Here is a 16,341-nt window from a genome sequence, read left to right as displayed (position 1 = left end):
TCTTGTATTTGAATTTACTTGTTTTGTGAATTCCTTTCAATTTTTAAATGTGTACTAACACTCCTATAGAATATCTAATAATACTAACCTTTTTGAAGCCTATAATTAATTCAATGCTCCATTTTCGCTTTAAATATAAAGGTCATAAATGGGTCTGTTGAATGGGTACGGACTAGAACGAAAAATGACCTTCCTACAATTTCTAAACTGATGAAATTATACAAAAAGAATTCGAATTATCCGCCGGTGTCTGTGACGAATAACAATGACGAATACTTACCTCCGAAATTTCATTGTACTGTAGAAACGAAGTGCCGCTTCATTGGAAGCAGTTTCATTATGTACATGCACAATCGATTTGATGAAAATATTTTTCGTTTTGAAGCTTTCGTTCTCATTGCAAACGAACTCTGTTAACGTTTCTCTTACATTTCTCATTCGTGCAGCTACTCGTTTTGCTGGCCGATGTAATATGAAATTGTCGGATTTCTGGTAGTTGCTGATCTTCTTCTAATTAGTTTATTAAAGAGGAACTACTCCAGAAATGATTTGTGTCCTTAAGAAGTTTCAGCCTTTCGAAATAAAGTCCCTTGTATAATGAGAAATTTGAAGTGAGATTGCAGTCGATTCACAGAAGACATTAAACCAACACTTTTCTTCCCTCAACTGGAATTGTTGAATTTGAGTTCAAGAGAACTGAAAACTTCCTGGGGTTGTCAAGAGAAGACAGAGCAATTTGTAACTTTCGAGAAAAAAATTTTCATAAAAAATTCAAATTACCTAGATCTTGAGACAGGTTGTCAAGCACAGAAGACCTAAAAACGAGCCTTCCAATTCAAAATTGTGTGTTGCTTGCGGCACCAATATCTTCAATTTGACACCATCTTGTGTTTCATTAGATTTTTAAGAATTTGAAAGTTATGAGGATTTTCTTGGATTTTCTCAGATCTTTTAGTTTTTTGCGGATTTTCCTCGATTTTGAGGGAAAATCTAGTTTTCAGAAATGTCCTTGAGGATTTGCTCAGATTTTTTTTCGGTTGACACAGGTTTTTATAGTTTATCCGCCCCTCGCTAGAGCTATCCTTCTTTTGGTCATCTTAACCTTCAACAAAAAAGATGCCAGAAGAAACAAATTCTGATTGAGGTTTTTGAACAAACCGTGATCTTCAGTTCACTCTCATCAGTTGTCGTAGGAAGATCGATTTGATACTCTTCTTATTTTTCATTAAGCTTAGCGAAACAGGTCGTTTAATTGTTTACAGTTGATTGTAATGTTGTGTGCGCGATAACGAAAGACTATCGTGTAATACCAACGCACTGTCGACGGTGCTTTGGTAATACGCAAAGTTAAATGCGATATGTTGTGATTTAAATTGTGGAACGGGACACTTGAATGAATAAAAAAAAAATAAGTTTCAAGTTTTCCCTGAACTTTCCTATCCTTTTGAATATTACATGGAATAGTTGGAAGCATTTCTACGGCAAAGCCGATTTTTGCTTTAACGATATGAAACACGCTGCTAGATTCATCTACTTTATTTCCCGGTTTTCAACCGATTATCCAGATCCCCACGTTCATTTTAGGTTTGACTTCGCAAATATTCTTGGCCTTAAAAGAAAATTTTCTTTTCGTATTTTGCCACATGCAATATGGCAAGCCCCATGTTCTTGTCTTGTCTCGATTCTCTCGCACGATGAAATAGGGCCTTCTTCTCGACTGTGGAAACGCCTTCCTGCACGTTCTTTTCCCATTAAAATCCCCAGACTCTCAAGAAAAACGTTCATTCCCAACTCTCCTCCTATCATTCAAGCTAGACCGAATGAACGAGCATCAAGAAGTTCCAATCTGATGTAAAAACTTACGGAGGGCTAATACATCAAGGTAATTCTAGTTTTCCTAACCATCGTTGGACCATCGGTTTTGCATTAGGGATTTAGAAATTTCACTCAGGTTTTCGGGGCACTTTCAAAAAAGCCATAAACTTATAATTGTCTTCAGGAAATTATTTACAGTTGAACAATTAACTTAGTATCACTACTTAACACACTTGGCTAATCGAAACATTTATTATTTCTTTATTATTTTTGTATTCTTCTTGTTTAAAGCATAAATTTTTCGATGATTTTTTTCTGCTTTTCATTTCTTTTTTCAAACAATTTTCAGCTAAAATTTAATGACCAAAAAATTTTTAAATAAAATTTTCATAAAAACTGTCAACATTCAATTGAAAAAGCTATTTTCAGCGACGAAAAAAAAAAATTGATTGTTCCAAACAACGAGTTAATAATTTCAACACGACCAGAAACCCAGATGCTATAATATATATTATATCGAATCATCCACGGCTATCGAACGAACAAAATGAAATTGTTTTATATCACGTCTTTTCCAATATTGAAAAACTGCTTCGTTATGTCATCGATGGTTGAGTCCACTTTCGATTCGTATGAGATTTTCTGGAAAGAATTTTATTCTTCGCTATTACTCTCTGTTTTGGTTAGTGTGGAGTTCATTAATAGTTGTTTGTTGCGCATCAGACAGAAAGATTATCATAATTAACATTGCATTGTGAATACTAATTGTCCCCCATTTCAATTGCTAAAATCATTTTTAAGTGACCAGTGCAAGTGCTTATAGTATGTTCCAAGTCCTGACCATGGGTTAGGTCGACTAAGGTGTCTATGGATAACTCAGAACTGTAATTATCCATTGGTGCATTTTTGAATCTGGTACGCGGTCTGCACTAGGAGCCACAACTGTTTAAGTTAAGAAGTGATTTTATGAATTTTTTGCCTCGGTCGAACCTGCAACCATTCGCTTTGTTTTTCAAGAAATCACTCCAAGGAGTCAATTTCGACAGCGATTCGATTTTTGATTAAATTTCTGAGTGTTACAGAGATTGTTCACGACACGATTGGCTTTACTGTTCGAAACATTTTAATTTCAAAGAGTGACCGAAACTATCATGCTATACACTACACAGTGGAGAATCGGAACTGTAAGGTCAGAGCCCGAAACAAACTGCAGAGATTGTCATACACATCTAGAATTATGGCCACTTTTTGCGAACTCGTTCACTTCGAAAAAAATCTGTTCGAGAAAAATACTAAACATGACCAACACATACATTTACACGATTCTGATCTTCCTTCAGTTGTTTCCATGTGTCCAGAATAAGTGCGTACTCCAAATACTTTTCGGTATCATTTAAGTGTTCGTACACGTAACACAGTCCACGGTAATCGTATTCTAAACCAGAATACGTTTCGCCAAACAAACGGAGACCTATATTGAGGGAACAACACATCCAACATTAATCCGATCCATCTGGAAGCATCTGATCCAGGTTCAACTCACTTATGTTAATGCTTCGTAAATACAATCGTTCAGCCTCTTGATAATTTTTCATGTGGTAATTGTATAGTGACGCAAGGTGTCCAATTGATAAACCTACTTCATAGTCAAATTCTCCCAAAATGTCCGCTTTAATTTTTATGGCTCGTTTGTGCATATTTTCTGCTTCCTAATAAGTAAATTTCGTCGTAAATTTGTAAAACGAACAAAGAAACGCGACGCAAAACTCACATAGTACTTGGCCATACTTTGGTATAATCGGCCTAAATTACCATAATGTTTGGCAGTTTGAACGTTCATTTCGCCGAATACGTTCAACGATAAGTCTAAAGCGGATTGATGTAACTCCTCGGCGTGTAGAAGTAGTGGATGCACATCTGCCGTGATAAACGATTGGATAAAGATTCGGCCAAAAGTGACAAAAAAAAACTGTTTAAACTCATACGTACCCAAACTACCCTCCGTTGAATTATCTAATGCGATCTCTTCCAGTATCAGCGCCTTGACACGTTTGGCGGATGCTAACATTAGGTGATTCGACGGAACGATTGACTTTAAAATTCGTATTGAATTTTCCACATGGTCCAGAGCGTTTTGAAATCGTCCGGTACTGTAATCTCTTACGTATAGTGCATAGGACATGTCCTCTGTCGCAATAGCTACGTGCAAATTTCGTGTACCAAAGATGAATTGTTTGATTTCAAGCGCTTCCTGTTTGGAGGAATTTGGTTTGTTAAGTAAAGCAAGAGATTCTCGGAAAGATTTCCGTGGAAATTGTAATTATCTGTGAATAATCATCAGTCATTACGTACTTTGTACACATCGACGCTTTGAACGATTGAGTCTACATTCAATAAATAGAAACCAAAGTCCAGTAAAGCGTCCGCATATTTCGAATCGTCCTTCCCTAAATGAATCCTGCGACAGTAATTAGAAACAATTGAATAATTCCATTCACCGTGTAAAAGTGATGTGCAATTTTACCTGGCGGTTCGTACTGCTTCTTGGATCAGTAAATGCGCTTTACTGAAATATCGTTTGAGCACACAGGACTTGGCAGCTTGTCTGAATACATCGATCGTAATGCTGAAGGGATGGAAGAAATAGAATTTCCGATTAGGCTGACTGATTAATTGCTTAAATGGGATCGACTTTCAATTGATTCTATTATCCGGGGCATTTCCACCAACCCAATCTGTTTTTGGAACATGTTTTCACCTGATCTGAATTAATCTGAAACCTGATAAGTTCACAGTTTTGGCGTCAGGAGAAATGTTTAAATGGGCGCCAAATTTTTCCATGGGCAATTCATCTTTTTTCGCACATGAAAAAGGAGGCACTGTAGATCCCATGGTAGTATGTAAATTTCAGGTCAAGGTCAAGTCAGGTTGTATTACTAAGTTTACCTAAACTCCACCTATTTTATGGTCGATTCGTTCAGCAGTAGTTTGAATTTCAGAAGAATTCTCAAGAAGTTTTTAGCTAAATCAAAGTAGATTCACTTAGACTTACGTGACAAAGAGGTGCGGGAGATTTCTAGAACGAAAGAATTCGTTTTTCACACCCACTCAGAGTAATTTTGTTAGTCAAACTGTTCGATGTTCGACGCATGTCGCTGGACTTTGTTTAGACATCATTAAGGCTTCAGAACAGTTAAACAAACAAGCAAGCAACAAACCCACCAATTCTGGTATCTTCAAGGCATATTTTGGTTTAACTTCAAACAGTGGACAGAGCAGATTGCTGTACCGGACTGGTCATACTGGGAGTTCGGGCTATTCCGAAGGGTCTTTTCAATTGTTACATGAAAAATGAGCCTTTTTCGAATTTTACGGACCTTATTCCGATTTTCCCGAAGGGTCTTTTGGTAGCTAGTCCGGCCTGTGCGCCGAAAAGATTCAATGTGACTACCAACAAGACCACAACTCAATAAAAAGGAAAACAATAAAATTTTACTTACGTGTGTGGTGTGCGCTGAAAACAATGTTTTAACGCTTTAATACTCCACTCGTAACTTTGATTATAGTCACTCCTACTGTAGTGTAGCACGGATACTTTGGTGTATAAACTAGCCATTAAATTGTCAGGAATCTTATCTTCTCCAATTTTCTTGATAATTTGCTCAGCAAGAGCGCATGTTACATTGGCCTTTTTGAAACAACAAATGCCAGCTTGTGCGTGTAGAAGTCTAACGATAAAACGAAAATGAGCGAACAATTATTTTCTGATCAAATTTGCATGCGTGCACGCATTACGGTATACGCACCTCTGTAAACAGTCTAATTTGATTAAAAGTATTTCGTATGTCTCTAACTTATCGGTATCTAACTTATTCAAGATACTTAGTACACGATCCAAGACAACCAGACTCTCCTGTAGCCAACCGGCTTCCGCTAGAAATGTACCAACTCGTAATCCATTTTCGATGCATACAGCCGATTCCTCGTCATACGGTATAGTCTGTTGATGGTGATAGAGTGTCATAAAATCGCACTGTTCATTGTACTGATTGACTAGTTCGTTTGTTATTGGCCGGCCACCGGATGACAGCACCGAGAAGCAGCGAAACATTTTTAATTTCGTACCGCCGAATTTCAAAAGTTTCACAAAAATGTTTATGTTTCCGAATTGTGCTAGCAGTGCGTCCCGTAGACTTTCCACGGTGGACATCTGAAAATGGAGTGTTTTATGTATAGTGTACTGACTTGCGAACATTTTTGATGTTCATTAAAGACGAAAATGCAGATCGACAGATTACTAGTAGATTTGTTATTTTGTCGGCTAAGTTTACTTGGAGCAAGAACACAGACCATTGTCAAACTTTAAAAAAAATGGCAAATCTGTTGAAGGATCTCACTCAGTGGCTGAACATTTTCAAAGAAGAATTGCAAATTATTTGGAAAAGTTTTCGAATTGTATAAAGTCTCGTCCCTTATGGATTCTATGGGACTGGCAGTCTTTTTTTAAATGTTGTTCAATGTTATCATTAATTCACTTCAATCAAAAATTTCTTTGGTTCTTCTCAAGCATGTCAGCTTTGGAAAAACAGGTGTTGATTCGACACAATACACAATATCTAACTTTACAGATGGCGGTGTGAATCGAGTAAAAAAAAATATTCGCAGAGCCGAATTATTAAAAAAAAAATATATTTGAAGCCTCAACTATTGGGCTTGACAATTAAAAAGGTATACTCGGAATGTAGGTTGAACATTCAGATTCAGATTTCTCCAGGAAGCAGTGGAGGTGCATTGAATTAATCATTTTCCCTTGTCTCCTCTAACAGAATTTGGAAATCATGACCATAATTCAATGCAGACTGGTTCTAAATATATTCCTTCAAGTGTAGATCCACAGCACTCTCTGTGGACTTTCACGTAACATAAAATTTATTGGTTACATGCCGAAGCAATGATAATGAGGAAAGTTGAATAAAACAAAAATTTCAATTCAATGCAATGGAAAAAAAAGTTTTTTTCATTTTCATCGGAAACTGAAACTCAGCAAAATTTCGATCAACACACTTGCTCACTGGCTGGGAACGTTGCTTACGACAATAAAAAAAAATGTGATAACAGAAACGGTTCCTTAATGTCAGTATCCCAATGTAGTCACCATTGCTGAGCGAATATTGAGTTTATTTTCCGCATACGCGACTAGAGGTGTGCGCCGATCTTAAAATTGTCGGCGGCGGTGCGCCGTCTGGTAAGGGATCGGCGGCGGCGCGCCGGGAGAAATTTATAGTCGGCGGCGGTGCGCCGATCGGCGCGCCGATAAATTTACAAAAAATCTAAACTTTCGAAAATAATGCAAAAACATTTGAAAAAGCGTGCGCAATCATTTTTCCGAACACTGAATTCTTATTATCTTGCAATCTGAAGTATCAACCACTTATACAATGGGAATCAACTGAGACGTATCTCACCTTTTATATTGTGTACAATGTACATTGTACAATCACCTACTATTTTGAAAACATCTAATTTAATGAATCCAAGAATGATTACTGAGTTTGCGTAAATGACATATAAGCTATAAGTCAACTTATAAGTTGGAAATTTTAAGTCACATCTTCATACTAGATGTTCTGCAGGTTTCTTATTTCCAACTTACAATTTATGTCATTTACGCAAACTCACTACTATTATCTTTCGATTTATGCAATAACCGTTCCCGTTTCCTTTAGTCCATCTTCGATGTAGGAGTGTGATCGTAGAAAAGGTTTCCGCAAATAAGAGATTTAGATAAACTTAAATTTATAAGTAATAAGTGTATAGACTACGCCAAAATTATTTTTTCCCAAATTTTTTACATAAAACAGCTAAAAATTGAAAATAAAGATACCCGTGTCTCGTCTTTTGACGAAAAAACTTGAAACCGGAAAGATTTTCCACTTTATAAATTCCTGAAACATGCAATTTGCGCCATTTTCCACCCAAATTCCACATAAGGTCTTAAGTTTGCCACTTTACAATTACAGTAGTATTCACCCAGTTTTGACTGATTCACTGAATTTTGTTCTTTTTCTTCTTCCTCCTGCATCAACAGACAATAAGAGAAATGTCGTCTGCCGTCTGCCACGCTCCATTCCATTGCACAGAAAATAGAGTAACGTACCCAAGGGTTCACGTTAAGTGAGGATACAGAAAAGACAAATGCTGTTTCGACCTCGGGTATCGATTACGTTCCCAGGGCAGCGTGATCTGACCATCCTCAGTTGTATCCAAATTTGCATAAAACACTTGCCGTCTACTGATGGAAATAGGATACATTATAGAAAGCTACTTCGAAGATAACCCTATCGTAGCATCAGAAATAAAATCACCGTCGTACAGTGCAAGTATAAGAAAAACCCAAAGTTCCAACAAAAAATTTTTAACAAAAAACTCCTTTCTACGCATATAGAAACATAGCAGCATATAGAAACCTGACTTATAAATTAAGAGAGATAAACATTTGCTAAGACCTTGTACTCAGGCATACACTTTTGTATAGATTTTTCAATTTAAGTTTACATTGCCGTCCATTAAAATGGCTGAAAGCACTAAACGTATAAAATTTCGGCGCGACGAAAATACAATCGGCGGCGGCGGCGGCGTGAGCTATTATTTTTCAGCGGCGGCGCGCCGAAAATGTAGCAAAAAATCGGCGGCGCGCCGGCGTAAAATCGGCGGTGCACACCTCTATACGCGACCTTTGCCAATGGATAATTACATGACAACATCGTCAAGCAGAACAAAACTTTCAAAATCAATCGATCTTGACACTAATTCCTGTCGTCTGTGACGTTAAAGAAGAACCACAGATCGCAATTTAAAACGCGACTGGACTTAGGTGAATGACCGACAATGCCAACTCAGTCGATGGATGAATTACGGGAAATTAGTTTAATGATTCGCAGATAAAGAAGAGTAACAACAGAGAACAGTGAACATGCATCTTTCGATCCCAATAACGTCTGTGGTTCCGCTGCAGCTGCTACATGAAAAAAAAAATCAAAATGTAATGGGAACGGGACAGTTACTGGTGCAGTAGTTATCCAGGATGTAGTGAGTTCCGACAACAACCCCAAAGGTTGTTACAATATCAAAGGAAGACAAATTACCAACATATGTCTACGTCTACCTTCGATATTGTACCAGCGGCACCCTAGATACTTCCTGCACCAATAACTATTCCGTCCCCATTACTTTTTATTTTATTTTTTTGTGTGAAGTGGCTGCAATGGAACTACAGACGTCATTAGGATCAACGGATGTTCAGGGACCGAGACCTTTCCCGCCCTATACTACCACTTGTGTACGTTCCAAAAGTGTCAAAATGTTCCTAGTGTAATTGTGAATGTTAGAAATGGACGAAACACCAACATGGAAAATATTTCTGACGTCAGACTCGTAAATACGCAAAATTCTTTCCACAGTTTTGCAAATACATCTCGATTCCGGAAATGAATTTTATATTTCATCTTTTCCGTGTAGTCTGGCTTCACTCTCTGCACCTTATAATATACATATCGCCGAACGACCTTCAGTAGATTCGTTGGCATGATATTCGAATGCAAGGTAGGTAGTTTTTTTTTTAAACTGGATTAGTGCGTACCGTGGATGGTGGAGCTAAGATAAAATTTTTTTCGTCAAAATAAAATTTACGTAAGACGCATACACACTCATAATTAGCATTTATAGACAATTAAGAAGTTGACCCTGAATTCAATGTGTAGTTCACACTGACACAATAATAATAATAACAACAACAACACAACGACAAAACAAGAAGAAGATCAAACAAAACGGCAAACAATAAAAAATAAAATTCCTATCAGAAAACCGATTGATTCTAGTCCGATAAAATAATTTGCAATTGGAAATAGTCTCTGCTGTTCTGATTCAGTAGCTATTTACAAAACAATGGCACAAACTGTGAACTCTTTCTTCCTTCGTTTTTCTTTTGCATTTTGTATGGAGGTCTGTGACAAATACATTTTATCTGTGAACCCTAACATTTATGAATCATCTTCGACCACAATGAATGAATTATGGCTCTACATATTTGGTTAAAAACACTTAGCCAATCCGAATACAAAATCCACATATTTTAAAACAAACAGAAGGCGATTCGTGACAATTAACAAACACATGATGGAGTAGAGACCAAGTCAATTTACTATGATATTTCTGCACAGAACACACTTTCTAAAAAAATCGGGAAAAGTTTGTGTAATTTACCTCGGTGAAGATATCAAGCAGAACCATGGGCGGCAATAATTCCAAATATCCATTGTGCGTCAGATTCAGTAACTTTTCGGGAACAATATTCGCGTAAACTTTTAAACACTGTAGATACAACAATTTTGGATTTTTGGTCGCTGCCATGATTTTTTCCTTTTTGTGACAGCTGAGAACAGAGCACCAGAATGGACAACCGCAGCGCCGTCAAAGAACAACAGTAATTTTTTTACACGACTTGTCAAAAAACTCGTAATGTGCGCGCCATCTCTTACAATAGGATTTAATTTCCACATTTCGCTGTCTTTTTTTCAAAAAAAAAAGTTTCTTGTTCAGTTACACCCCTTATCGTTCAAGGACAATTTCGTTCCGTTTTTTGTATCCGCGTCGTGTAATACTATGAAGTAAGTTTCAGGCCGTTGCAACCTCGGTTGCAACTGATACGAACACAGGTTTTCAATCTTTGAGATCTATAGGCAGGGCACATTTACTAACTATGTGTAATGTATGTTGACCTGTAGATGAAAACACGGAAATTATTTATAAATCCGCTTTCAATGTTCTAAACAATAAATTTGTTTCTGATTCGAGTAACTGCAACAACTAATGACATCTTTGCAATTTTTTGAAAGACCCAAGCTATCATCAGAAAACTACTCTGATACAATAGCATCACCTCGAGAATTAACACTCATAAAGCCTTCAAATTTTGATACATGTATGCGTGTGCACTTGCATGTGTCGTGTGTTTTAATTCACACCAAGAAAGCATGACCTTTGTCTTAACGAAAGAAGTACAAAGCCTATTCTAATACTAATGGTAATGCTAGGGGCAGTGCTATGCCGATAGAAAACAAAAGTTTTATTTTTCATCTGTTTCTCTTAATCGATATCCATGTGCCACCAACGCCTTTTAAGACCCATTTAAGCAGGCATTTTTGAGAAAACATTTTCGAAGATTTCCCGTAATTTGCAAAAAATATTTTTCGGGAAAATTAAGAAAAATTTCTTCCCAATATTGTCCTGCATCTCACTTCTAGAAGTCGAAAAAAGGCCACAACGGTAAAGAAACGCAGCCCGTCCTCAAGATAACTGATTTCTTTTTATTCAACGCATATAGTCTTTAGACGAATATAAATTACAAAATGGAAAATTAGATACGAAATAAACAGAAGACTAACCAATTGCCGATGTGACCAATTCGGCAACCTCTTCGTGCGTCGAACGAACAGTTAGTTGCATAGTTACGCCATCGGATAATGCCAATTTCGATCGCACTAAAATATCATGTCCACCGCGGAATGTACCCGAACACAGCAGGGTGTGAGTGTGCACACCTTCGTTCACTTTTTCCGTCATATTGGCCGAAGCCAAGCCCAAAAATTTCAGAATCGTGTTCACAGCTTCCTGTAGTGTATTGACGGCGGACAGTGCATAGGTGTCTTCCACTTCGACCCAATCTGATCAATAGACGGAAGCGCATACGGAAATTAGTAAGAAAAAAGAGGTCGCACATTTAGACGATCACTTACTCTCAGTCGCTGCAGAGTCCCAGGATGCTGTGAAATTGCTTTTCTTGTTTTTCTGAATCTGATCGGCCACAGTTATTTCCAGATCTTCTAGCATGTATTCGTCGTCGTAGCCTTCTTCTGAGTCGGGCAATCCGGTATTCGGGTCACAATCTTTGACCAAGAATTTTAAAGTTGCACCGAATGTGGCTGTGGGTATAAACAAATGGTTTGTATCTTTGGACACTTTCGTTAGTTTAATTGCCATCATTCCCATTGTGAGGCAGGCTTAAACTATTCTAAATTCTTGAAAGTAGCAAAAATTCTTCGGAATCGAAGACTCAAGAGATGTAACAATTTAAAACAAGCGGCTTAAGCTAGGCTCCGTCCATTGTCTCAGTCATTCGTTAGTCGAAATTTTCAAAAGCAAAAAATTACGGTAAACGCACGGCTGACTGCTTTCCATTCAACACATTCAAGATTTGGGACACTTTTACCCTTAAAAGGGTTTGAGCCTCGAGAGTTTTTCGAACACATGTTTCCCTTACGTGCCATCTTTTCCCGATTTTGTTCTATGACCTGAAGAAACTACGTATTTCTCATGAACATTGTCTGTACCTCAGACTAAGCCAAAGGTGATAAATTTTCCGCGTTAAAAAATGATTTTGAGCGAAACGAAATTTCCAGGCTAAATCACGACGATGGCATGAAAGCAACGCAAAATTCTTACCTGACGAACTCAATGCCAAACTTTCGGGAAACTCGACAATGACATATGTGGAAGCGGTTTCATTGTACGGTAACTTCGGGCACGGTATCACCGCTCTGGTAATAAATCCTTCCGGTATGACTAAATCGACTTTGACATTTTCAAGCAACTGATCGGGCATCGTATTTATGCAATCGAACTGGAACACCATGTGCCGAGCGAAGCAATGCTTGACACATTGAACAGTGTACTCGGTTTCCGTTTCGGTCAGCTGTACACTCTGCGACGACTTGTGAATGGGACCTAGTCGCTGGATGCCCGGTATCTGCGACAATCTTTCGGCATTGGCTTCTTCGCGTGATATTTTCGGTGCTTTTGAAATTGACGAATTTGTGATGATCATTGCCTCGTTGGTGGTTTCTTCTTGGACGTGAACGGTGGTCGGTATGGTGGAAATGTCAAACGGTTCTTCGAATGGTCCATTTAGGTATTCTTTGAGGGAACGTTCCAATATTGGAACGGATAGTGCCGGTCGTTCAACGATGTACACTTTCTTCAAATTCGGATTGGCCACCTGCAATATGGTCGCATAGTAGGTGGCCCGATCGCGCACTTCATCGTCCGAATCCATTTTACAGCGGTTTAGAAGCACCAGAATGTTTTGCAGTAAATTCGGACAGGATGCACCGAACTGTGCCATTGCTGAGACGGCCGCTGCGCGAATGGTAGCATTTTCCAAGATGACACGATTGTAAATGAACCGAATGTACTTCGATGGTGTCTGGGAATATGGTCCTTCCTTGCCTAACAGATGCAGTATGCGAACGGCTAACGAAGTATGCTCACAATCTTCGATGAATTCGCACAGATGTGACAAACCGGCCTCCTTGGCTTCGGGATTCTCCTCGATAATGTTGATCATAGTGTCGACAATGGAGGCTTTATAGTCAAGTCCGCCCTCTTCGCGTAGCATTTGACTCAGAAAATTGATGAGAATCGAATGTTTTCGCGGAAACTTTGTGCATAAAGCTCGAATGGCCTGCACGATGACCACTTTGAATTCGTCAGATATTTCAGCAAGGAACGTTGCTATCTGTTTCATCAACCGTTCGACCGAACTTTCAGCACCAGTTTTCAGTAACGTTGTTATCGCCAATGTAGCAACAGAGCGATTGGTATCGGTTATCAATCCTTCGAGGTCCAAGTTGCATACGGTCACCGCACCTGGATGAATCATGGCTACTTTGTTCATTGTACGAACGGCAGCAAAGCGTAACGTAGCTTTCGGAGAGCCGCAGAACAATTGTAAGATGCTGACGGCAGGAGCCAGTTCCCTAGCACTTGTACGCTTCAGATTGACAATGGCATGGGCCGCTTCGTAAACAACCATTTCGCTTTTGTGGCGCAAGCAAGCCTCGATGAAATCCAAAAGCGAATTTTCATTGTTCGAATTTCCAGCCTGATCATCCTCTTCGATCAATTTGCAAGCAATCCTAATGACCATGCACACGGCATACGGACTTTTCAGACTTTGTCGGGTCAATTTATTGACCAGTTTTGACACGGCCAAACGATCCGTCTTCCGAATGTTGTACAGTAGTCCGAGCGCATGATATTGGACCATAATGTTGTCACTGTTTAGAGCTTCTTGTGCTTCGTTTGCCCAACGTTTAACCACATCACTGGAACCGGCCGATAAACGAAGCGAGCTGACTAGAGCGGCACAAGATACGGATGAGTTTTTGTCAACAATGCACTGCTTCATGTATCTTTCAACAGCCTGTAACATTGTTGCGTCAGTAATGCTACACAAGGCTCGGATCGCTGCTGCACGGTACAGGTCCTCTTTGCCTGGAAAGATTTATTGTTTTTGTTCAACGAGTTCTCATCCGACCGAAATTCCGATTCGGTTTTCTTACCGGTCATATCCTTGGTTAAGGAACTGGTAACGATGATTACATCGTCGGCTATTGAACTCAATTCCTTAATGCCAAGGTAAACCATACGACGGAGCACAACATCTTTCGATTGGAACAATTTGGTCATGGCGAAAAAGCAATCGGTTGCCTCACGCGATACAAGTTGTTCGCCCTACCGGAAACATTGAAGCATGTTTTAGTCTGATTAATTTACCGACTGTACAGAACGCGTACCTGATTCATTAGATAAAGAATTTTCGTCAGGATGTGCGTGCATTTTCGGGCATTAACTGGAGTTTCATTAAAAGTTCGGGTCTCTTGCAAAACTGCAGTTTTTTCCAGGTTGGAAAATGGATTTCCACCACCTAAACAACCAAACAAAACATTTGCTAATCCAGTTGCGACAGTAATTTCTTAACATTGTCAACACGTTACCGTATTCCTCTTCCTTCTTATCCCGTTTAAAGCTCATTTCTGATTAATTTTTGTGAATAATCTTGTCGATATTTTGCCTTTGACCAAAACTCAAAAAATAATTTTTGTGTTGACAGACACGTCACAAGAATCTGGTATGGTACCAAATCCATAAAAAAAAATTGTTTCTACAAAGTTGGTATACTTTTCTGTGATGCGTACTTTTCTCCACATATTTGATTATCTTGTCATGAAAATGATAAGTTGGCGCAACTGGACTGAATGGGCGGAATCGGTTCAACATATTTCAAGCATATTTCCATTCTAGTTGACCGGTGTGGTTTGAGTGATCGGGAATGAGTTTATCAAATTCAACAATAAGTTGTTTTCAGCGAACGTCGGTTCTCACAGGATGCGGATAAGTTCACTTCTTCGACAGTTGAAGAAATTATTTACTTATTTAACGAAATTTATGTAAATTTTCACACATAAGATGAGTGCACAGTTCGTGAAAAATGTATGAACAATACTTTATAAACAGACCCATGCAAAATGATTGAAAAAGTTTGACAGAAAATGTGTAAGTCATCTGTCAAATTTTTTTCATTCATGATGTAAACAATCATTTTCAGACATTTTTCATGCATTTTGCACGGTCTCACAATCTGTTTACTACCTATTGTGGTGAACTACAATGCAATGAATCGTCATTTAAACAATCAGAATTAACTTGTGCACATATTTATCTAAAAAGAAACACGCCAGAGTAAAATAAACCAGGCAGGAGCGGTTCATTTTCGAAACGTCAAATAATGGACCTAATACACTGAATGAAAATGAACTCAAATGAACACTGACACTTGAAAAATTTTGTTCGCAAAAAATATTGGATTACTAGATTATTCAGGTCTCTAGTCAAATCAGCGCTCCTGCCTGGTTAACTTTACTCTGTCGTGAAAAAAAAAAAACAATCCAATTGCCAGAGTCGAACCAAAGCATCCAACACAGTAGTGGAATATGGATTATGTCAAATAAAGTAGTAGTTTTTATCAACTCAGTGACGAAAACTAAAACTTTCGTTAGTGATAAATTCTTCTTTAAGCACACGATACATGTATGTCACACTCGGCTTCGAGTGAAAATCTACAGGGCATGACCTTCAAATAGTGCAAAAATGCGAAATTTACTGTCTAGACTTATTTTACTTTATATTTTTCTGTAATTGGATAGATCTTGGATCTTTCATGGAGCAGTAATAACGCTATTTTATTGAATTCATGACATCCCTCCCCCACTTCGTTTTGCAAAGAAGGTCAAAAATGGGCCAACTTATACTATAACTATACTATACTATAACAGTCCCCCTTTATGAAGTCTCACTGTCGAAACGACCTTTTAATAGAAAACTTGAACTTGTTTGCGATTTTTGATTATATTAATCGGGGTTTCCAGTTAGAGCAAAACATGAGTAATGGCTAAGTCATCAATGTAATAAAAAACAATATTTTTTGTGTGTATAGAACGTGTTTCAATCTCGCATTGACGTATGTTCAGGTATTATATCGTCAAAAAGATGGTAAAAGGGTTTAAAAAATCTACGTAATAGAGAAGGTCAGTCTCCAAATCCAGACATGTAATGAGTAGTCAAACATAATTTAAAAAAATTTTATGATTGCTCATATCGCGAACAACATCTCGGGAACTACGATAA

At 38.2% G+C, this 16,341-nt stretch overlaps 2 protein-coding genes across 3 annotated transcripts; both read right to left on the bottom strand.

The window, feature by feature from the left end:
• Positions 1-1,962: 1,962 nt before the first annotated feature.
• LOC119069788 (amyloid protein-binding protein 2) lies at positions 1,963-10,283 on the bottom strand. Of its 2 annotated transcripts, none has more exons than XM_037173929.1 (10): positions 10,081-10,283; positions 5,622-6,025; positions 5,316-5,543; positions 4,340-4,441; positions 4,168-4,273; positions 3,805-4,066; positions 3,587-3,735; positions 3,359-3,524; positions 3,129-3,286; positions 1,963-2,457 (listed from the first exon to the last, which is right to left on the bottom strand). In XM_037173929.1, the coding sequence occupies exons 1-10, from the start codon at positions 10,225-10,227 to the stop codon at positions 2,374-2,376; spliced, it is 1,806 nt and encodes a 601-aa protein (XP_037029824.1). In that variant the 5' UTR covers positions 10,228-10,283; the 3' UTR covers positions 1,963-2,373. The 2 variants fall into 2 exon arrangements, with proteins under 2 accessions (XP_037029824.1, XP_037029825.1); XM_037173930.1 differs by having other exon boundaries at positions 3,587-3,732; positions 10,081-10,282.
• An 877-nt stretch (positions 10,284-11,160) lies between these two features.
• Positions 11,161-14,810, bottom strand: LOC119069787 (coatomer subunit gamma). Its single transcript, XM_037173928.1, has 6 exons — positions 14,652-14,810; positions 14,451-14,581; positions 14,217-14,388; positions 12,319-14,148; positions 11,613-11,798; positions 11,161-11,540 (listed from the first exon to the last, which is right to left on the bottom strand). Exons 1-6 carry the CDS (start codon positions 14,686-14,688, stop codon positions 11,257-11,259), a joined length of 2,640 nt encoding a protein of 879 aa, XP_037029823.1. The 5' UTR covers positions 14,689-14,810; the 3' UTR covers positions 11,161-11,256.
• Positions 14,811-16,341: the final 1,531 nt, after the last annotated feature.

This window comes from Bradysia coprophila, assembly GCF_014529535.1.
Source record: "Bradysia coprophila strain Holo2 chromosome X unlocalized genomic scaffold, BU_Bcop_v1 contig_39, whole genome shotgun sequence".
Lineage (NCBI taxonomy): Eukaryota > Metazoa > Arthropoda > Insecta > Diptera > Sciaridae > Bradysia > Bradysia coprophila.
This window is presented reverse-complemented; position numbering and strand designations above follow the sequence as displayed.